The sequence below is a fragment of the Erpetoichthys calabaricus genome, chromosome 6 (assembly GCF_900747795.2).
Source record: "Erpetoichthys calabaricus chromosome 6, fErpCal1.3, whole genome shotgun sequence".
NCBI lineage: Eukaryota > Metazoa > Chordata > Cladistia > Polypteriformes > Polypteridae > Erpetoichthys > Erpetoichthys calabaricus.
Window position 1 is genome coordinate 163431187 of NC_041399.2, and position 23758 is coordinate 163454944.

Here is a 23758-nt window from a genome sequence, read left to right on the forward strand (position 1 = left end):
GGTCACTAATGAAGAAGATGGTTACAATGAAAACCTACAGCCACTGCAGCCCTCCAGGACCAGAATTCAACACCCCAGAATGACATCATAAGATGTGACAGTATAAATATGGTGTCTCTTCTGTGGCACTCTCTCCCTTTATTGGATGAAATCTCTGAAATTCTTCCTAGAGATAATTACCTTCAAAACAAGTAGGCTGTGGCATTAGGATTGGTGTATTTAGCTCTTTTTCCTCCTTTGACTACTGATTTCCATTTTGCCCTTGTGTTCTGTTTGCCTGAATATTTGCCTATTTTGGTGTTAACGTGATTTCTCTCTATCAACAATTATTGCTTCATGTAATCATCTCATGTCTATTTTTTTCCTTACTCACTATAACCCTCAGACTTTGTGTCCCTCGTAACACCAGGGCTATCAGGCAGAAGGCACTCCATTGCAGAGCTCACTCACGTATACACTAATAAAGGCTCAATCTGGAATAACCAATTAGCCATATGTGTCTGGTAATGCTGTAAGAAAACAGTGGAAAACTCCATACATGGCAAATGCATAAACAATAACCTGGTGTATGATTCAAACACATTAATCTGGATCATTGAGGCAGAAGTGTAATAGAATGAAAACATCAACACTACATCGCAAATGTAGAGAGTAAGATAAATAAAGATAGGCTGAAAGACAGGGCTTTGAAGCTTGCAAATGTCCAGGCATCAAATTAAAATAATAAATAATCAATACTATAGTAAGGAGTAAAAACAGTAGAATTTCTGTGTACTTTACTATACCCTCTATCCGGTCCTGTATAAATTGTATCCCATTTCAAATCCACCTTTCCTGTCTACAAACCCTTTGAGCACATTAATTCCACACAGCCTATTTGACCATTAACTAATAATTCTCTATTTAAATATCTCTACTATGAATTTTGTAAGTGGACCACTCCAAAATAGTTTCTACAGCTGTGTCTGCTTGATTTCCTGATTTTGATACTAAGACTAAAATCGTAAAACTGTAATAACAGACTAAGTAGAACCTGCACTGTTCTTATCTTCCTGGCTGCATGCAATCAGTCATTTTGGTGGTGAATTAATTTAACTTCAGCCAGTTACCTTTTGACATTCCACAATGTTCTGCTTGTATTTGTGTTTTGCCCTTTCAATGTATTCATGTCCCACTCTGCTGTATGACTCACTTGCATATCCTTACCATCCAAATGGGTCTCAACACCCTTAAGATCACATTGGCTATGAACACTCTCAATGATATCAAATGGTATAACAACAAGAACATGTGCCAACTTCCATATCATACCATTGTCTAAGCCTGCTTTTGGAATCAGTAAACAACACATGAAACATTTTCACCAACCCTACTAACTCTTCCCATCTTCAACTGTGATCAGCCTATAAACTCAGTCATCCTTCATAGTACCCTGATGGTCCAGCTGCTGTCTCTCAGAGCACACCATACTGCATGAGCCACAAGACCCACCACATACCTTCATATGGTGATTTTGTAGAAAATGTTGCCCCTATTGTATTTAAAGCTTATAACAAAGATTCTTGTATATTTAGGCTTCTTACTGACAGTATGGTCTATTGGCTAAAACTCTGAAATATAAACCAAACAGTTGCTGTTTCAATATGTGCTTTGTTTGACCCCAAATAAATCTTTTAATCTTACTGCTCCAAGTGTATAAATATGTAAGTAAAGTAAAAGAGATTGGTTTACCTAAGAGCATTAGAGTCCATGTCACTTACTCAGATATAAGGGGTCAGTTGAAAGACAGAGGGCACTATTAGTTACTCAGAAACAATATAGCTGTTACCAACTAATGGCCATGTAAAAAGCCATACGACCCTTACTTAATGGAAAGATACTGTGGGCTGTTAATTAAACTGCACATTGCATCCTCCTGTGCTAGGTACCTCAAAAGTGGAAGAAAACAGTGTTCCTACCCATTTAACATATAACTTGATACAAATGGTGAATCTGTAGGTGGTATAATAATGTAGAATCAAATATTCTAAGTGCCCCCCTAAATGTGGCATCTGATGTAACCGTTCTAAAGAGGGAAGGCTTGGCCTGTGGACATATTCTCATTAAAACAGCTGTGTGTTAACTACTATACTAATCCAAGCTCCAGCAATCAGATTCTGTCTCCCAGATGGTTGTTGCCTGTTTGGTATTTGCATATCCTTCACATATCTGTTTGGGATTTTCTATGGAAATCCTAGTCTTCCTCTCACATTCTAAAACATGCAGGTTGGCTTAAGTGGCAACTCTAAAGTGACCCATTATAAGTGAGTGTAAATAAGTGGATTCCTGCCATGCGCTCAATGCTGTGTTAAAAAATAGATGGGAACACAAAGTAAACAGACTATTATTTATTACCTGCCAAATGAAACAAACGCATTGGTTAATCAAACAATGAACTTCTCTTCTCCTGCACACAAGAACATTTTCATAAACCATGAACGTGTGACACATTTATTGATACACCAATGTCACATCTTATGTAGACAGTGGCCATGGCAGGTCTTGGTGCTGTGAGGCAGCAACACAAAGCAACTTTCCTGGAGAACAATTTTTACTTATTTATACAGCAGCATCAGGTTCACTTTGGCACTAACACAACTACCTTGATACTTCATACAGCTCAACTCAAGGACTCCTAACCAGCCTGCCAAATCACTAAAGGAAAATGTCACTCTTAATTACTTTAAATTTGAAAAAAATAAATTCATTCAGTGTGAAACAAGTTAAATAATTTTGCAGCATATGGTAGACTTTCATCAATTCTATCCTTGGCTACTATTCTTCTTCTTAAAGCAGTTGAAGTAATTATTAACATATTGCTATCTTTTTACTTATCTAAATTGTTGGGGAAGGAGAATTTAAAGGTGACTATTGCACAATGTATTCATAATGTAACTGGGAGTGGTTTATGGACATAGTATGTTTATATTGTATTTTACTGATATTTTGAAACAATTAAAATTTACATTAAAAAGATTAATTGATGTAAAAGCCAGTAGACTTCAAGGACCAACATTTGTGAACCTTTCTCTAGAAAATGATGAATGTAGCCTGTTCTAGGAAGTAAGTTTGTGCATTACAAATAATTCATGATCTAAACACGTTCCTTACTTAACCATAACTGTGAACTGTGCAATCTTCTGTAAGCAAAATAATCCAGTTTGTTAAGAGATGGACTAAAAACGTTGTTGAATCTAAAATACTGCATTTGAACAATATTGTTTGAACTGTTTTCTAATATATTAAATAAAATATGAAAAAATATTTTTATCTATTGCAACATATCCCAGTTTTCCAAATCAAGGTAGAAATGGACCCTGACGTAGAATTAAAGTTTATCAAAGTTTATCAAAGGGTTGTTTTGTTTATTCACTATTTGCAGAATAATAGATAGATAGATAGATAGATAGATAGATAGATAGATAGATAGATAGATAGATAGATACTTTATTAATCCCAAGGGGAAATTCACAATTACTACAGTAATTACAGTATTAATTAAACTTGTATATCTGAAGTTTGTTTAGGGCAATATAAAAGCATGTTTAGCTATTTCAGTCTGCCATTCACAATGTAAAAGTGGGAAACTTCTTTAATGGCATTGTCTTCATGCTTTGTTTTGATTACATCCACAATACAATACACTGAACAGATTTTTCACAAAAGAATGTCTTTTCAAGTTGTACATTAGAATGTAAAATTTCAAACATTTACTCTGTGCAAACTGAAATTGCATGATATGTTATGACACTAAAACAAGTTGCAAAAGACAAATTTAACTAAGCATTCTTACATACATAGTATTAAATATGTTGGTATTTCACATAGAATTTGCTGCTTGAAGCCTGTGCAATTTTTAAACCTTCAAACCTAAGTGAATGTATGGTTAAATGAAAAACAGATATCACTTGCACATTAACTGTGAATACTGCAAACCTAATGTTGTTATCTTGAAAATTTTAGAAGCGTGTGCTTATTCATTCCTTTGGTGGGGACATACATTTTTTGAGTATATAAAATGAGCATTTTCTATTTCAATGCTTGGTCTGTCATTTCTGTATCATTATTTATTGCAAAAAATGTCAAGCGTTTGTGGCTTACAGATATTTGGCATTATACCTTTCTTAAATGGGTTTCACTAGCATGTTTGTTTTTTTTTATTTTAAGTGAACAAGGAGCCTCACAACCTCCAGAGACCCAATTTCTAGGGCAAGGTGAAGTTACCTTTAATATTTTTCAACAATGACAGTTGACAGTTTCATTTGGTGAAGTAAGCTACAGTTAGATAACAATAATATCAGAAATTAAAAGAAAGAAAAATGCATGTGACAAGACAAAGAACAGGACTCCTATTTAGACTTAATATGCAGGGAAACTTCATTCCTTCACTTTGATTGAATCTATTACAGTTCTTTTTTGATTAACACCTTACAATTAAACACCTAATTTTTGAATGTACAAATGATCATTTGTCTTGTATTGTTTTCATTTAAGCACCTCTCTGGGTGGAGTTTGCAAGTTCTTCCTGAGGATTTTTTTCTGGATAATCAAAGAAGTGCATGTTAGGTTATTTATTCAAAAACAGTGTATTAAGGTCTTTTTTTTTCATGCTTTTCCCAAGTGTAAAATGTACTTTGTCAATTAACTAGTTTATTAATATACTGTGCTGCAAGTCTCAAAACCACATAATTTAGTATTTGCTTTCATTGCATTAACTTTCATCAATGCATTGACTGGGTGTGTACTCTGTAGAGCAGAGGTTCCCCAGCTCAATCCCAGGGGAACACTGAGGCTGTGGATTTTCATTTAAAACAATTTCAGAAATACAAGGTTCAGTCTTACTACTAAATGATCAAATTGTTTAAGTAGTTGTTTTCTTCTCTTATTTTGCATTCAGAAATATGTGATATTATATTCACATGTAAACATAAATTTAGAACTTGCATTTTTTTGAAATTGTGAAGAAATGTTAAATTTATTTTACCATATTCTTTTTAATTCACCATTTCCTGTGGAGTTTACTCTCTTAATTGTATCTAAATACTGGCAATTCGTGATGAGCAGTACAGACACAGGAGCAAAGGACACGGAATGTTAAAGCAAAGCAGCTACTTCAGTATATAATTCACTTCTGAGCTAATTAATAAGAAAAGTCTTACATGATCAGATCATAAAAGAGAGTAAAATATTAAAAAGTAAGAAAATGAACATTAACTAATGCCACACATGCAGATTCTTGATACATTTTCCTAAAAAAAACAGAAAACCGATTTTGTAATTCTTGGAATCAAACAAAAATAACAGCTTGTTTAATAAAGGCAGGAGTCCAGATAAAAGCAGAATGTGGTTGGGATGAACACATGCAGCTACAGTGGCCCACAGGACTGACAATTTAATTAAGCATTGTATTACTAATTAGCACACAAATAAATGTAACATTGAAGTCTACTTTAACATTCAGGGTTATTTGCACCCGTGCCCACACTGGTCAGCACTCATTGTCAGTGTCTCGATAAAATCTGAGGAGCACTCTCCACAGAAAAGAGGTAAAATGCAGTAAAATGGCAAAAGAAAGTTGTCTAAATCTATGACAAAGAAAACATACATCTAAATTTCTTCCTAATGTAAACATGATAGATTAGATATATATACTTTATTTCACCCCAAAGGGGAAATTAAAACTTTAAAGAAACTCAAGAAACAAATAAACATATTTAAAAAATTATACAGATTTTATATATGTATATTTTAGTGATTTGTGAAACCAATGAAAAGAAAGCCTGTAATCACAGTGGTACACCAGGACTGAACTTGGGAAACTCTGCTATAGATGTCTACTGCCCAGGACAGGTCCGATTCCTGCCCTCATCTTGAAGCTGCTAAGATGAGTCTAGTTTTCCGAGGCCCTAAATTAAATGGATGTATGAACAACATTAGGTGTACGAGAGAAACATTCAGACAGGACACACCGATTCAAAGCGGGGTTATTTAAAGACTTGATACGAGAATGCTAAGCTACACACAGCTTATGTTGTAATGAACAAAAATGACATTTTTCAGCTTTAACCGAAAAATGTTTCTTGAGGCTACAAATGTTAAGGTAATTAGTTTCGCTGTAAAAGTGTATATAGTATTATGCAATTTTCATCTACAATTACTGAATCCACCTCTATGGAACATAATCGTCTTAAAAATGACTCAGTGCATTGTATTTAAGTACTAGAAACATCTGAGCAAAATGAACATTCTGACATGCAAACGATGATTTGAATTTGATACATTATTGGCAAACGAAAACCTATGCTAATACATCACTACATTGACATACGTTACATTCTCAAAGTATACCCGCCTTTCTCCTACAATAATCCAACACAGAAGACCGAAGTTCCTTCATGCTGCCGTTGACTGATTGGACAACAACCAATCAGTACTTCTCTAATATTGTGTACAAAACGGATGTTTGCCAGCTCATCCAAAAGACACGCCCATTGACCCGAAATAGGCGGGGACTATGGACTCGCACCAAAGCTACGATTGGTCAACAGCAGTACTGTTAGTAAGTCACTCTTGAACTTCGCCATTGAAAAGGTGGAGCCGTTTTATTGTGCAGGATGAATTGAAATTGTATGCCAATTACAAATATTCAGAAATGCATTGTGCACTTAGCATAGTAAATACTGTCAAGAGTACAAACTCGTCAGATAACGCCACTTCTTGTCACTTTTGAATTACTTTTACAGAGCAGACCAATCCTTCTTTTTACAATGTTCCCGTTTAAATTTAAACAAACCCATAGATTAAAATGATTTCATTATTTATTTAAAATACGAATTTATTATTATTTTTTTCACAGCGATCATGAGTTTTACACAGAAGGATAGTGGTCCATGCCCAACTTAAATAACTGTGGTCTTACTTTTTGAAAGTAAATGGTTTTATTTTTAAACTTCAGCAGCTATCACTTTTTATAATCTGCACTACGCTGTTCGATGTGGTCCTTAAAATATCCTTTTGACACACTCAATATGGCCGCTTCTGGCTTCAGGTTACGTTAAGCTGCGTGGAAACGTTTTCAGCGTGGTGGGCGGGGCTGCTCCGGTTAGTGGCAAAGTTTGGGAATTGATAGTTGGTGGGGAGCTGTGAAAGATTGCAAACGAGCGAGGGAGGAAGGAAGGAAGAAGGGAGGGTGGTAGGTGGGGGAGTGTCTCTCTGTTCCGCCTTGGAATTTAAATCTACGGGATCGTATTTGAAGACGGGGATCTCCTCGGTGTTACTACAGCTCTGCACTTCACGCCCCAGACGAAAGCCATGTCCGAGGAGCTCGCTTCTCTGCCCTGGTCCATCAATAAAGATGACTACGAGCTGCAGGAGGTGATAGGTGAGTGTGCAGCGTGGTGTGCTTTGTGCGGCTGCTAATCGGACAAGGCTTTTTCACTTATGACAACTTTGTGTTTTGACGTGGTGTTACCGGCTTTGGTTGAGCTTCTGGTGGCTGCGTGTATACTGTAGTGTTAGAATGCCGATCTCACTGTGAATTGTGCAGTTAACCGGTCCACAAGATCGGCGCTTGCCGGTGGTGTTATAGGAGTTGAGGGGTGGGTGGTGCACAGAAGGCCCGTGGGGCTGCGCTCCCCCGCACACTGACAGTCTTACACACTGCAAAGAGGTGGGTGTGCAAGAGGGTGGCAGAGTGAGTAAGGCCTGTTTGCCCTAAAGCAACTTGAAAGTGTCTCGACCGCTTAGCCTGCTATCGCATATGTATCGCCGCTTGGGAACTGTCTCCCCGTGTGTCTTGAACCAAAGGAGAGTCGGTAGCATCGGATACTATTTAAGCTCAGTCATAAGGGCTGTGCGAGTACATGCGGTGTCAAGAATTTGATAGCCCTTTCTTGCGTCTGTCAGTTTCTGGGGATAGACAGCCTAACACCGTGTCGCATCATTCCTCTTTTCAATGTAATAGAAGAATATCAAACCGCTTGTGAATGAGTCACTCATAGCTGCTTTCATATGATTTACAGATTGTTGCTTCATTTTATAACATTAGAAGTAGTTAAAAGTTTTTTTATTGTTCTTGTCTGGGACATTTCTCAAGAATTCCATATCCAAAGCCTCTTCACTGATTACGGTTTTATACAAAAAGGATAGTGTTTGTATGTGTACATGTAAAAATACAAATCCAATGGAAAAGTATAAAGAAAAGTGTAAAGATCTAAACTGAATCAACTGCTATCAGTGATAGATGAAGTATGATTTTATGCACCTCTGTGGAATTTAAGTCTTGTACAAAATCACCTCTCTGGAATTTAAGTCTTGTACAAAGGGTTCTTTTAAAGCTGTTTGGTTCATGGTAACCTACCAGTTGTCAGTGAATGTGTACTCTAGATATTCTTCAGTCCCAAACTCCTCAATGCTCCTTTCAGCCATGCCCACAGCAACAATTGAGTTTTTCTGTTCTGACAGGTAGACTTTCACTTGTCAGTTATGGTAAAAACTGTAGTATTGTCATTAACTCCTAAATACCCTGAGCTGTTTTCACCAATTCTTTCTTTGGCAATGATTTCAATTATTTATTGATGACTTGCTTAATGAACAGTATAGTTTTATAAGGTCATAATGTAAGAATGTTGGTTTATCCAGGTTTCTTCTTTCTCATCATTTAATTGTGGAAGTCAGAGGTGCATTCCTTTCATCCATATTTATTTCAGCTTTCTTTATTGCCTCATCTACACAAAGTATGTTTCACTTAATTACTTCACTTGCCTAAACCTCCAGATCCAGTTACTCTTTACCTCATGATTTATCCTCGCTACACCAGTCCCTTTTCTCAACTGTACAGTTATGTTCCTCCTCAACCTTGAAGGTATGCATTGTCACGGATGAGCGGGGACACTGCCCGGCCGGGACGCCTGGACAGTCCCCGAGTTGGACGATACTTCTCCTCGGCCACGAGAGGGCAGCCGCCCGGGCCTAATTGGGGGCCACAGGAATGGAGTCAGGACACTCACCACTGTGAGAAGACGTGGCCACCGCCAGGGGGCGCCTGGACAGTTAGGGAGTCCTGGATGGCAGCACTTCCGCCACACCAGGAAGTGCTGCCGGAAGTAATCCCAAGGGCACCCGGTGTGCTTCCAAGTGCTCTCCTGACACTTCCGCCACACCAGGAATGGATGTCAGGGGGAGCACCTGGGGCTCATCCGGGTCATAATAAAAGGGGCCGCCTCCCTCCACTAGCGGAGCCAGAGTTGGGAGGAAGAAGAAGACGAAGCTTGTGAGGAGGGCGAGAGGAGGTCGAAGGTGAAAGGAAAGAGAAAGTCGAGGGTTGGAGGCATTGTGGTGCTGTAGGAAAATAAAAGGAAGTGTGTTTTGGACATCCGGGTGTCGGTCTGTCTGTGTCTGGGGTATGCTTTTCACAGCATATTCATCTAGTCAATCTCTTTCCTTTCAGCTTTATTGTTGAAAATGTATTGTTTACATTTTACTATCATAATCCATACACATGCTACTCAAATGTGACATTTTTCTTTAGTATTGGAGAATCTTCATTAGATATCAGTTTGGAGGACAGCTTCTAGATTTTATTTTTGGAACATCTCTCATTTGTTATTCTCGCCTAGTATGCACCACTAGCCTCATTCATCTTATCATTTTTTTTTTTTCAAAATAATCCCAATGCCAGTAACACTTTCTGCATCAGCATCTGTTAACCACCTTAGCCACTCCATGTCTCAATGAATAATTTCATATATCCTCACCTTTTTATTAGAGTAATAGTTTTGAATGCCTCCTTGTAGCAGATAAATGATAAAACATTTTCAAATAAAGAGCTGTTAAAAATAGTGAGCTGTTGCAGTTAGCATCTTTGATGTCTTTAGATATCAGCGTTAATCTTGTCATGCAAGAACAAGAGTACTGTAGTGTAGAGGTATGCTACAAGTGGCTGGCTGGCTTGTTCTTGTCATTACATTTATTGTTAACAGTTGTGTTCTTAAAATGATTGTTAGGACTGTGCTTAAAAATCTGTAAACGGCTGATCTCCAAAAACTGGGTAAAGACTTGCAGTTAAATCCTGACAAGTGCAAAGTGCTCCTTGCAGTTTAAAATGAGGTTAGTGATAAATGCAGTACATGAGAGGCTAATCAACAGCAATCAAATTCTTAATTTGCTAGTTATTTAGACCCAGAATTCATTTGTTGTATTCTATGTACAGATGCCATGAATAAGACTAACAATTGTGAGGAAAAAAATGTCATTTGTTTAGGTAGAGCCAATAATGCAGTGGAACTACATTCAATATTGCCTAGTGGTTAAAACTTTGGACCTAACATTTTAAACCACAAACTTTCAGGTTCAGTCCTTGCCTCTGATTGCTTGTGCAACTGTGGAAATGTCAGTCTTTTTGTGCTCCTTCACTTGTAATGTATACTTGAGAGTGACCTCTGTTAAAGGGGTCTTCTCAAGATCTAATAATAATATCACACAAAATGATTGTGTGCAATTCTAATTGCATTTTAAAACAATCTGGTTAAGCCAAATGTAGCCTAAGACTTAATGGCATAACTTAAGGCCATGCCATATTCCATGGCTTTCCTCCTGTTTTCAGTAGCACACGTCATTTACATAATCTTAGCAAGTTGGAGGAAGTTGCAGCATGTTCCCAAGACCTGCAGTTGTGTACTCTGACATACCCAGTGACTTAGGCCATCCCGTCTGTGACTTATCCCAACAAAATCAAATGGGTTTGATTATGTCTTAAGTTGCAGGCGTGGGCTTATGTGTTTGTGAGAGAGCTGACCACCAATGAGCATTCACCTGGAAGTACAATGCATGTGCTGCATCTGCAAGGAATAAGATGTTTTGGATCTGACCTGTTTGTCTGATGTGGCTTGTTTTACATACCATCACAAAATGGGATAAAAAGAAAAAAAAAAGTCAGTGATTATAGCTGAACTTGTTGCACCTTCAAAACCTGCTGGTTATACTTTGGAAATGTGAAACTGTGCTGGAAAATGTTCAAGCAGTCATTTAATTTGACATACACTGCGATAACTAGTTGTTTAATCTGACATCCTGCAGCAACAAGATCAGCAACTGTAGCTGTCGAGATTGACCAGATAATGGAACTCAACTTCTCAACACTTGGTCTAGAACACTTCGTTAACCTGTAATCTAATCCAACACAGAGGATCTTAAAATACTTTTGTATATAATTCTTCATGCTGGAAGAAAAAAATGATATGCTAATAATTATTGTGACATGCATTTTCAGGTGAAAACATTAACTAGGTTGCCAGTGACTCTTAAGCTTAAAAATGCAGGAGACAGATCCTTTTTTTTTTGGAGCCAAATATAGCACACTTAATTTTTTTTTTCCAGTCAAGCTGTGACAAGTCCAGAGCCAGCCAAGGAGCAGTGACTTTCATCACGTAAACTCAACAATGTAACTGCAGATTGTGTTTAAGATTTCTACTCCTCCATGAAAATGTACTAATATGCTGTAACAATAAAATAATTTTAAAAAGGACAAACCATGAGAGTGGAGAGACTTTCAAATTAAAAGTAACATTCAGCAAAGTACTGTATGTAGTACTGTTGTTGAAGAATATGACCCCTCACCTTACTTTGACTAATATTCATAAATCAAAAGAAAATATGGTTATAATTAACTTGTGTGCTTTAATTAAGCAGTTTATTTTTATACAAATTGGAGGGGAAAATAAATACGTATATGTCTCATTTTTACAATTTTCCATTTTTTTCAATAAAATTTACTGTGCCTTTTCTAAATTAATGTTGACATTGTAGTAACATTTCAGTTGACCTACATTAATTAGAATTTTTAATAAGGACACTCCTATTTAAAAGCTGTGGAGAAAAATGTAAAACAAAATTATTTAACCCTTTATGGTACTGTAGTTTATTTGTAAGTATCCTATAACACCTGGCAGTGTACATGTCCCATTGAGTTTGATTTGGCATGCTCTGTAAGGGTTAGATCCTAAAATGAAATAAGTTACAATAACAGCCAGGCCTTGTTAGTTCCTTATAAACTGTACCAAAATAATACTATTAAGGGGTTTGCATAAATTATCTTTCACAAAGAACGGTTCTTCACATACAACACATGTGAATGAGACAGCTGATGTTTACTTCATGAAAGACTTTGAGCTTATTATAAACAGCAGTTTTGGTTAAAAAATAAAACCTCTGAGACATTCAGGTCCCTCTTTAAAGAGCAAAATTCTCTGCTTTTTTATGGACGTGGTGGGACTTTCTGATCATCAATAAATCAAGTGCACTTGTTTAGCAGCACCTGCCTATTGGTGAACTTACGTTTTCATGTATGTACATCTACATGTTGCCTTATATTTTGTTAAATAATGACAAAGTAAAAACTGTTGCTGTGTTTTTCACATGATGTCAGATTTAACTAATTTTAGGACCTGATGAAGACTACATGCTTGTAAGTAATTTCTTTGCACATTACTATGATAGGGTTAACTTTTTAATATTAATAAAATATGTGCTTATGTGTTTATCTAGATTCTGCATATAGGCTTGTAAAGCTCTTAGGCTCATAGATCTTATTGAGTTAGTAATTATTCTTACATCTGGCTTTACTGGTCACTTTCAGGATCCCTGCTCACATAGATACAACTGTCATGCATTTATGTTGCCAGCCTGAGTAATTATAGTGTACTAGCCAACCCGCGGCGTACCATACACCGCATAATCAGGCCGCTTTTTTAATGATTTTTAAGCACAGGGAAAAAATTAACCTTTGAAAAATCCGGAGAAGAGGGGAAGGACGCCCATTACGCCCCATCCATCATGCTAGTCTGCTGATTTCTCGTTCAGTAACCTGTGAGTAGTGATGGGCGGGGTGAAGCCTCACGAAGCATCAACACGTTTGAAGCAATTGTGTCGGAAATCGTATCGAAGCTTCGAAGCAGTTGACACTCACCTCTCTCGTGACACCTCCTGGCCATTTTCATTAACGTTACAGAAACTTATGATACACTTCAATGACGTCTGTTAAAAGTCGTATTGCTTTTATTTTTTCGTAGCTACAGACTGACAACGAAGAGAAGGGTTCGTCAGCAGCTTCTAGTGTCTGATGTCTAAAAAATATAAATATAACTAACGACGACAGGCAGAATGCACTATACGATAGCAAAGAATTAAACAAAATAAGACGCCTCACCTCATGCATTCCCGGCTCTTTCAATTAGTATTTACTTTTGCACTGTATCATTATAATCGCTCCTGTTATTAGTATTATAATTAACCCTGATCTTTTCTTGAGATCACATTTAATAGCCTTAAGTGTTTTCTTTGGTCTGTCTTAATTAAAACGGAGTAGACAGAAAATAAAGGTTTATCCCTGTACTTTGCCATGATATAGGTAAGCACATTTGAGAAAGAAAATGTGAAATCCTTAAATTACAGATGTCATTATTCGATCAAGTATTAAAATCTGCAGTGCTTCGAAAGCTCGACACAGTATCGAAACCTTAGTATCGAGCGGCCCATCACTCCCTGTGAGTCATGTAGAGTTTTCATTGTTGTTTGCAATTCTGGCCGCTTTTTGCGTACTGAGTTGTTCCGGAGTCACAGTTGAGAAACAGTTTTTTAATGTCTTTTAAGCACAGGGGAAAAATGAACATGTGGCCTGGTGCATTCTTTAACTGCCTTGTGGCGCTGTAGTAGTACGGCTGCTTTGCAGTAAGGAGACAGTAGAAGATTGTGGGTTCGCTTCCCAGTTCCTCCCTGTGTGGATAGCAAATTATCCGCGACAAACAAACTGTTTTACACACTACAAACCAATCAGCGCCGCTTTTTCAATGTTTTTAAGCAGAGGGAAAAAAAATGAACATTTGGAAAATCCGTAACGCTGCTTTCAGTAAGTACAATGCACACGCGTTTAATTTGTCAGCCACTTTTTGCCAGCTGTCTTTTCTGGTTTGGGACGCTTTTGCAGTGTTACCTCTTGTGTATGTTATATCTTGAAATCCTTCGAGTTGCTAATTAACTAACTAACACCCACCCACTCAGCTTGTGTGAAAAAAATGCGCCCGTTCTTTCATCATTTTGTTGCAGCCTATCAAAGACTTGCTGATCATGTTTTGTAGAGTCAATATATATTGGGTTTTCACTCAGCGCAAGGGCGCGCATTCATCTCGGATTATTACATCTTGCTAGACTAATCTGCTGCACGGCTGCGTTTGAAAAACCGACTTATCCCGGATGAGTTTCACCGGCATTAATGATTAGGAATCTGGTTGGAACAAAACCCTGCAGCCACAGGGGTTCACCAGGACCGAGTTTGGCAAACACTGCTGAACAGAGACGAAACCGACTCAGGTGAGGAGTGGGGGCGGGCAAAGTAGTTGCAGCTATTGATTATTCAGTGTTGTTTGCCTGGGTGTCTGATCTGCTCAACAGGATTATAAATAAAAGGAAAACAAAGTGAAGGCAATGTCACAGGTGATCTCTGTGGTATAGCAGGTCCACAGCTCCCCTTCAAAAGCCCATTTTTAAATAAATAATCATCGCACTCACAGTGTAGCAAGGGGCTTGGAAGTGTGGCTGAAACGGTTTCAGGGTAGACTCGTGCTTCGGGCATTTCTCCCCTGTGCAGTGTGTGAGCGAGCAAGCGAGTGAGGAGAGAGAGAGAAAGCCGGTACGTTAAGTGTGAGCGAGAGCAAGCTCGAAGGCAATGTGTTCCTGTGGTATAGTGGGTCCATAGCTCACCTTCAAAAGGCCATTTTTAATCAGGCAACTGACAGTAGTGGAGTCAGGCACAGAGAAGGTCAGCTGCAGAGAGAGCGTCTCGACTGTTGCAGGGCCTGAAGCAGGTGAGACGCTAATGAAAAAGAGGCACAGGGCTTATTGGTTTTTAAAGACTGCTTCCTTCATTGTGTTTTAACTTCAGTTTTAAAGGATTGCGCGGCTCTCTCTTGCGCTGCCTGTGTGTGCCTCTGTCTCTCTGTGGCGCTGCCTCTGTGTGTGTGTGTGTGTGTGCGCGCGGCTCTCTCTCGCGCTGCCTCTGTGTGTGTGCGTGTGCGTGGCTCTCTCTCGCGCGCTGCCTGTGTGTGCGCTTGTCTCTCTCTCTGGCATTGCCTCTGTGTGTGTGCGCGCGCGTCTCTCTCTCTTGCGCTGCCTGTGTATGCCTCTGTCTCTCTCTGGCGTTGCCTGTGTGTGTGTGTGTGTGTGTGTGTGTGTGTGTGTGTGCCTCTGTCTCTCTGGCGCTGCCTCTGTGTGTGCCTCTGTCGCTGCCTGTGTGTGCGCGCGCGGCTCTCTCTCTCGCGCTGCCTGTGTGTGCCTCTGTCTCTCTCTGGCGCTGCCTCTGTGTGAACCAAGATTCCACTGAGGTTGACTAATGAAAAGTCAACGTGGCTCAGAGCTGCAAGTGGACTGTGGCACAGACAAACAGAAATGACGGCATGTTTTTCGAGGCGTTGCGTCCGAGTTGGTGAGCGTGACTGTGATTTTTTCGTCGTATCCAATGGTCTAAGAGTTGGTGGGCGTGGCTCCTTCCTGCGTGCGCCATTGGCGTCTTACTTGTCGGCGGTTTAGTGAATCCACGCCCCTTCCAGCGTGCTTTCCATGGTCGGCCACTTGTCTTCTGGCTTAGTGAATTATATATATAGATACTTCTGGTCCTTCTCTGTAAAGAGAGAAGAGTTTCCTTCAAATAAACTGAAAATTAAAGTTTGAATGTTTGTTTATTTAAAAAATAATGATATACTTAAATGCAATAAAAAATTCTGATTTTCTAAATGTACATTTGTGCTTTGTGTGGCTTGTTATATTTAAACAATTATTAAAATTGGTACTTTTTTCTTGAGGTGTCCTTGTAACATACAAAGTGCTTATGAACCTTACATTGCTGCTTGAAAAACTCCAAGTCATATGATAGTTAAAAACACAGCCCTTTACAAAAAATGGATTTTTTTTATGCACACTAATTGATGTAATCAAAGAGAAAACAGAGCCGGGCACTCTTTGCGCTGTTTGAAATGCACATAACATATGTTGGGGGTTAGGGGAATGGACTACTTGTTAATGTTCAAGTGGGTTAAATGCTATTATAAATATTATTACCACCAATGCTTGTTTTTCGTTTGTAGACTTCAGGAGGTGCAATCCCGATACTCATCTCTTTTATATAAATTGACGCACTGTGTGTTTAACAAATGAGAACAACTGAATGCACCAAATGTTACATTAAAATGATCTTTAAGCATTTTTTTTAGTATTATGTGGTCATTCACAGCAACTTAGAAAATATTTGTAAAAATGAGTTTGAATGTTAACAAAACAATGCTGAGCACATTTTTAAGCAAAACATAAGACGCCTAGGCAGTTGATCAGTTGGAGGCAGGAGCAGAATAACATACACGATAAACAATAACATACAGGACTAAATTAGACTTGATTTATCTTTTTTTGTCTACTTTAGATTTGCAGCACCTGAAAATTTTTATTTATGTGTCATTGTTTTATGGAATTGTTTTTAAGCATTATGTGTCAAGTCAGCAGTTGACTGTGGCGCAGTGGTAGTGCTGCTGCTTTGCAGCAAGGAGACTGTGGAAGATTGTGGGTTCGCTTCCCGGTTCCTCCCTGTGTGGATAGCGCTTTGAGTACTGAGAAAAGTGCTATATAAATGTAATGAATGAATTATTATTATTATTATTATTATAAGCAGACTGTGTGGAAACACATGTTGGATTGCATTGCTGACCATGAAAATACTCCTTAAAATGGTGACTTTTAATGCTGTTATATAAAAAAATAAAATCAGAAACAGTTACTGGTATTTTTCATTGTTGTTAATGAGAAGGGAAACCAGCTTTTGCTTACTGCAACGGCACGCTTAACGGTTGTAGCATTAGTCAGGAATTTCAGGATCAAGAGTGAAGAAGAAAGGGATCAGTAGCAGGACAATGCGTTCAGGGTGCTGGAAAAGCCCTGTTTTTAGGGCTAAAGTAGATCCAAACTTAGAGCAGTGTGGGAAAAACAGATCTGTCTTAAGATGTGTTGTGTAGGGGTGTGTTTATGAAACAGAAGGATGTCTGTTTTACTAATGATGATGCAACTTGCTATTCAAAAATACACAAAGGCTTACTGTGGAAGTGATATGCAAAAACAGGTCTGCAAAATACAGCAATACCTAAATGACTGTGAGCTAAAACAAACCATTGTTCTTTTGTGTTTGATTGTCAGTTTTTGGCTTTGAATAAGACTACTTAAAATATATTCAAAAAATATTCAAATAGTAAAGTTTAAACTGTCAGCCCTATATCTTGCCCTTTCCCATAGGGTTTCCATCATACTCTGACAATCACGTCAACATTTTGGTCAAGCAACAGCTTTTAGTTATAAGACAATGGGCGTACAGTATCATTAAAGATTGATACTAGGGTTGCACATGCATTTCCACATGACACATTCTTGGCTTTATTCATCAAGATTTGCCAAATTTTAAATCATTGTCTTTTGTTTTCTCTAGAAGAGGCAACAGTTCATAAACTGATACTAAAATGTTTTGTTTAAACCTTCAGTACTGTAATAATGGTTCACTGATGTCATACCATTATTTGACTCACTTTTTGAAGACCATTAATTTTCTAAAATTGCTCCACCTGATGCATACAGTGCATATAAAAGTCCACACACCCTTACCAAGATTGTATATTTTATGTAAAAAAAAAAAAAACCAAGGTAAATCATATTAGACCTTATTCCACCTTTATTGCAAAATTGCAATCTATACAGTACAAAGAAGATGAAGACAAATCAGAAGCTGTTTAGTGAAAAAAGTAGAAAGAAATCATACACAAATCTGGTTGTAGTAGTGTGAACACCCGATAAACTAATACTTAGTTGATGCACCTTGATTATATGGTATTACAGCACTCTGTCTTTTTAGGTTAGAATCTATCAGTTTGGCATGTCTGGACTTGGCAAGTTTTTTTTTGTTTGTTTTTTTTTGCCCACTCCTACTGATCTGTGAAATTTATGAGGGCATCTCCTGTGCACATCTCTCGTCAGGTCACCCCCACATATTTTCAATTGGATTAAGGTCTGGGCTCTGGCTGGGCCATTCCAGAACATTGATCTTTCTTTGATAAAGCCATTGCTTTGTTGATTTTAATGTATGCTTTGGGTCGTTGTCATGCTGAAAGGTAAAGTTCTTGTTCATCTTCTGCTTCCTAGCAGATGCTTGAAGCTTTAGTGTCAAAATAGACTTATACTTGGATTACTCATGAGTCCATCCACCTTGACCAAATACCCAGTTCCAGCTGAAGGAAAGCAGCCCCAAAGCATGACACTGCCTCCACTATGCTTCACTGTGGGGTATGGTATTCTTTTGATGATGTGCTGCGTTATTTTTGCGCCACACATACCTTTTGGAATTATGGTCAGATAGCTCAACCTTGGTCTCATCAGACCATAATAAATTTTTCCACATAGTTTTGGATGACTGGGCTTACGTTTTTATAAAGTTTAGCCAGCTTGAATATTTTTCTTTGTGAGAAAGTTCTTTCATCCTGCTACTGTATCCCACAACCAAGAGATATGAAGAATATGACTGATTATTGTCACATGTATGGATCAACCAGTACTTGCCAGGAAACACTGCAGCTCCTTTAATGTTGCTGTAGGACTCTTGGTGGCCTCACTGACCAGTGTTCTCCTTGTCTTCTCATCAGTCTTGGAGGGACGTCCTGATCTTAGTAGAGTCACTGTTGAACCATATTTTCTCCACTTGGTAATGACATGTTCATTGTGGTCCATGGGATGTTTAAAGCTCTTTGCGGACCATGGCTTTTGGAGTATGTTGCAACCAAGAGTATATCAAAATAATCCTACAGAAACAGCCAAACTTTATCTGAGCTAAATCAGAGCCACTTTCATTGATGTCAGGAGTATATTAGCCACTATTTGAGATGAGACTTATTGTGATTGAATGATTCTGATTATTACAGGGTGTGCACACTAATGCAACCAGGTTTTTGTAGGATTTCTTTTTCCTTTTTTCACTAAGCATTTTCTGATTTGCTTTCACCTTCTTTGTATAGATGGCAATTTTGCAATAAAGGTGAGATATGTTCTGACAGGATTTATGTTGGTTTCATTTTTTTATTACACAAAATTTGATTTTGGCAGGGGCATGTGGACATTTTATATCCAGTGTAACATAGACTGGCACATAACATACAATGTTAAAAAAATGTTTGTCCATGAAAATATCATGCAGGGCAATGTCTTGCTTCCACTGCACAGCTGGTTAATTCCCATTATGAATTTTTAAAAATAATTTATTTTTATTATCCTTCAGTATACCCTGTTAGATCTGTTTTTTTATATTACCATAATCATTGTTTCATCAATCAAAATACTTTGTTTTTTAATGGGGACTATAGGAAATGCTTATAATTTTCAGATTAAGAGTAAGCAGTTGTGACAATTATTTCAGGGTAGTAAAAGTAGCATTAGCTAGGTAAATGACTATTCTGATCTTCAGACTTGCAAGTAAAAGGGACTGATAATCAGCTTTTGTGTAAGAATTATCAGTTTTTGGAGTTCTTAATGTAAACACTTCATATCTTAGAATATCATGCTTTTAGGACTTGTCCAAGCTAAAATGTCTCAATATCTAAAAACAGGACAATGAAGTGGAGATAGATTAACGTATCCATTCTGCTGCTTTTTTTGCATCAACATAAGGAACGAGGGCTAGATTGATGACCTAGTTCTAGTTTTTTACAGTTACAAGTAGTACCTTTTAAAGAAATTGTGCTTTGTACACATACCTTTATGAAGGATATGTGAAGTGGGTGAAGAAGAGTGTCAGAAGTGATTTGTGACAGACATATCAGCAAGAGTGAAAGGGAAGGTCTACAGGACGGTAGTGAGACCAACTATGTTATATGGTTGGAGACGGTGGCACTGACCAAAAAACAGGAGACAGCTGGAGGTGTCAGAGTTAAAGATGCTAAGATTTGCACTGGGTGTGACGAGGATGGATAGGATTAGAAATGAGCACATTAGAGAGACAGCTCAGGTTAGATGGTTGGGAGACAAAGTCAGAGAAGCGAGATTGTGTTGGTTTGGACATGTGCAGAGGAGAAATGCTGGGTATATTGGGAGAAGGATGCTAAGGATGAAACTGCCAGGTAAGAGTAAAAGAGGAAGGCATAAGAGGAAGTTTATGGATGTGGTGAGAGAAGACATGCAGGTGGTGGATGTAACATAACAGAGCAAGATGCAGAGGACAGGAGGATATGGAAAAAGATGAACCGCTGTGGTGACCCCTAACGGGAGCAGCTGAAAGAAGAAGAAGAAGAAGAAGTAAAAGACATATTTCTGGCACTTTGTTTAAAGGGAGAAGAAGGTAATACTGCTTGGTATTCAATATTAATCTAATCAATAACTTTTTTTTTTTTTAAGAAAAACTAAGTTGGATGTTTGAGAAAGTGTGTCACATAAAGGCCTAAAACAACTTTTCCGTGATGCTTCAATCTATCAGTCACCAATCTAAATTGGACAGTTTCACTGCAAAAGACTTGAGTGGTGATTGATAAACTGGCTGATCACAAAAACTAATGTTTTCAGTGTCTGCTTTTCTAAGCCTTACGGTAATTTAGTTGTAGTGTGACTTTATGAAATGTATTATGGCATTTGAGGGTACATGTCTTTTTTTTATGCTGCATACTTCCTGTAAACGCAGATCAGCAAGGCAGACTACCAGAGAGAGAGAGAGTGAAGATTGGAATATTAACCTTTACATTAAAGAAAGTGGAGTAATAAACTGATGAAAAGGAATCAGAGTAGTCATCCTTTCCAAATAGGCAAACGGTAAGACAACCTACTTTAATGAATTCAGACATTTTTATTTTGTCCTTTAATTAAAATGGACAGAGCTTGTCTGAGTTTGGATGGTGAGTGAGCTTGTGTTAAGTGCAGCAGCTAACATTTTCAATTAAATAAAGAAGAATTAGAAATTGATGCATAGTAAAAATAGGATTTGAAGTTTAACAACAACATTTGTCTATTTTACTTGTAAACCTTTTGAGCATGTAAGCTTTGTATCATCTTAATAAACAATTTATGAACATTTGATATATTTTGCAACTTTTTAGAGGTTTGTACTGTGTTTATTATTTGTTTGTGTGTGTTTTTGTAAGAAACAAGTACTTCATGATTAAAATGAAAATTCATATTTTTAAATACACCTCAAGAATTAGGAATGTCTACCTAGTACATTGAAAAAAAACTGTATAAATAAATATGTATTTTTATTGCAAAAAACTGTAGTGCAATTAATGATTTAAATTATTAAAACCAATAGGTGTTTTTATATTTACATGTAAGCTGTGATTAGCTGCTAGTATCGATTAAACTGAATTTGTTAGACAAATGATGTAAATTACTTTTTTCTTTTTCTTTTTTTTTTTTTTATTAACCCGTGTTTCAGATAAGTACATTACATGTACAATTGAACAATATGACAGTTTGTAGTTATTAGAAGCACTTTCTTTAATGGCATATGTTTTATGAATAGATATTTTCTGTACACATTTAATTAGTTAAAATATGTATTTTAAGGGAAATTTAGTTAGGTATTTTTATGGTCACTGAACAATAAACCTACAGAATTGAAGTTATTTAACAAAAATGAACTGGTAACAACTGTGGTTTATAATTATAAACGTGCTGAAGTTAACACTAATGTTGAACATAAGGCTTCAACGTATGTAGGTATTAAGGAGCTTAGTGTAAACTTTTTTTTTAAAGGAATAGACCTATTCAGTAACATGAAATCATTAATCGGTAACTGCCCTAAAAAACACATTGCAGCATCCCTACTCCTTGTAAAAGAGAACAAAAAGAATGAATCCACAAAAGTGTACTTGAGGATTAGGGTTCAGAACTCATCAGTTAATTTATTTGTGAATTATACATGATATCACTTGTATTTTAATCTGTGTAATCTGAATGAGGTAGATTACCTGAATTGTGAGGGAGCATCAGTTATGGCAGATGCAATTCCCTGGGGTTGATGTGGCTTGTGGGTCCTCAGTGGCTGGACCAGGCCAAGGGGACGCCCACCAAACACCTGCTGTGGCAGATAGGTGGTCATTTCTAAAGGGTGGGACTAGACCGTGTGTGTGCCTGGGGGGTTGCCAACTGGGATCCCAACCTGTTTTGTCTTGTGGTGGGTGTGGCAACACGCTGTACCAGTGCATGCTACCTGACCTGATGTGACCTGACTGACGTTCCTGTGCCTTTGAGAAGAGCAGTTTGGAGAAACACATCCACCTTTGCTTTGCTATTTTTTTTATTTTTTTTTTTTTATAGTAGCGAAGGTTAACATGTCAGTGACTTTAAAAATGAAATATAAATTCATGCGTTACATTAAATATTAGTTTTACTCATTTAACTGTTGCCTTCTTTTATTTAATTCAGTTTTATTTTAGTCAACAGGTGTAAAGGATTAAAAGTGGTGCAGTCGGTTAGACCAGAATATAATGCATTTTATTCTGCTTGATCACATTCTTTTAACCATGCCTTCACTCCAGATATGGAATACAGTAATCCCTCCTCCATCGCGGGGGTTGCGTTCCAGAGCCACCCGCGAAATAAGAAAATCCGCGAAGTAGAATCCATATGTTTATATGGTTTTTTTTATATTGTCATGCTTGGGTCACAGATTTGCGCAGAAACACAGGAGGTTGTAGAGAGACAGGAGCTTTATTCAAACACTGCAAACAAACATTTGTCTCTTTTTCAAAAGTTTAAACTGTGCTCCATGACAAGACAGAGATGACAGTTCCGTCTCACAATTAAAAGAATGCAAACATATCTTCCTCTTCAAAGGAGTGCGCGTCAGGAGCACAGAATGTCAGAAAGAGAGACAGAGAAAAGCAAACAAATCAATAGGGCTGTTTGGCTTTTAAGTATGCGAAGCACCGCGGCACAAAGCTGTTGAAGGCGGCAGCTCACACCCCCTCCGTTAGGAGCACAGAGAGAGAGAGAGAGAGATTGAGAGAGACAGAGGAAAACAAACAGTCAAAAATCAATACATGCCCTTCGAGCTTTTAAGTATGCGAAGCACCGTGCAGCATGTCGCTTCAGGAAGCAGCTGCACAGAAGGTAGCAACGTGAAGATAATCTTTCAGCATTTTTAGATGAGTGTCCGTATCGTCTAGGTGTGCGAACAGCCCCCCTGCTCAATCCCCCTACGTCAGGATCAGAGAAAGTCAGCGCGAGAGAGAGAAAAATAAGTTGGGTAGCTTCTCAGCCATCTGCCAATAGCATCCCTTGTATGAAATCAACTGGGCAAACCAACTGAGGAAGCATGTACAAGAAATTAAAAGACCCATTGTCCGCAGAAATCCGCGAACCAGCAAAAAATCCGCGATATATATTTAAATATGCTTACATATAAAATCCGCGATGGAGTGAAGCCGCGAAAGGCGAAGCGCGATATAGCGAGGGATTACTGTAGACGATTGTAGATCCAGTCTGTATATACAGTTTACCCACCATATACTCCCTTGTGTTGTCCATAGAGTGTTGTTTTTTTTTATAAGAGCAGTATGCTTGATTTCAGAACATTTTATGTATAATTTGAAGTTTAGTCATGGTGTTATAGTTTTGAGAAAGGTGCTGAGTACAATGTGATTTATCATTATCACTCTACCTG

At 37.8% G+C, this 23758-nt stretch overlaps 1 protein-coding gene across 1 annotated transcript in view; it reads left to right on the forward strand.

Moving 5' to 3' along the window:
• Window positions 1-7141: 7141 nt before the first annotated feature.
• oxsr1b (oxidative stress responsive kinase 1b) overlaps window positions 7142-23758 on the forward strand; it is a 279446-nt gene continuing 262829 nt past the window's right edge. Inside the window, exon 1 of the mRNA XM_028804090.2 lies at window positions 7142-7420. Coding sequence (XP_028659923.1) covers window positions 7351-7420 — 70 coding nt within the window. The 5' untranslated portion in view covers window positions 7142-7350. The remainder of the gene's footprint in view (window positions 7421-23758) is intronic.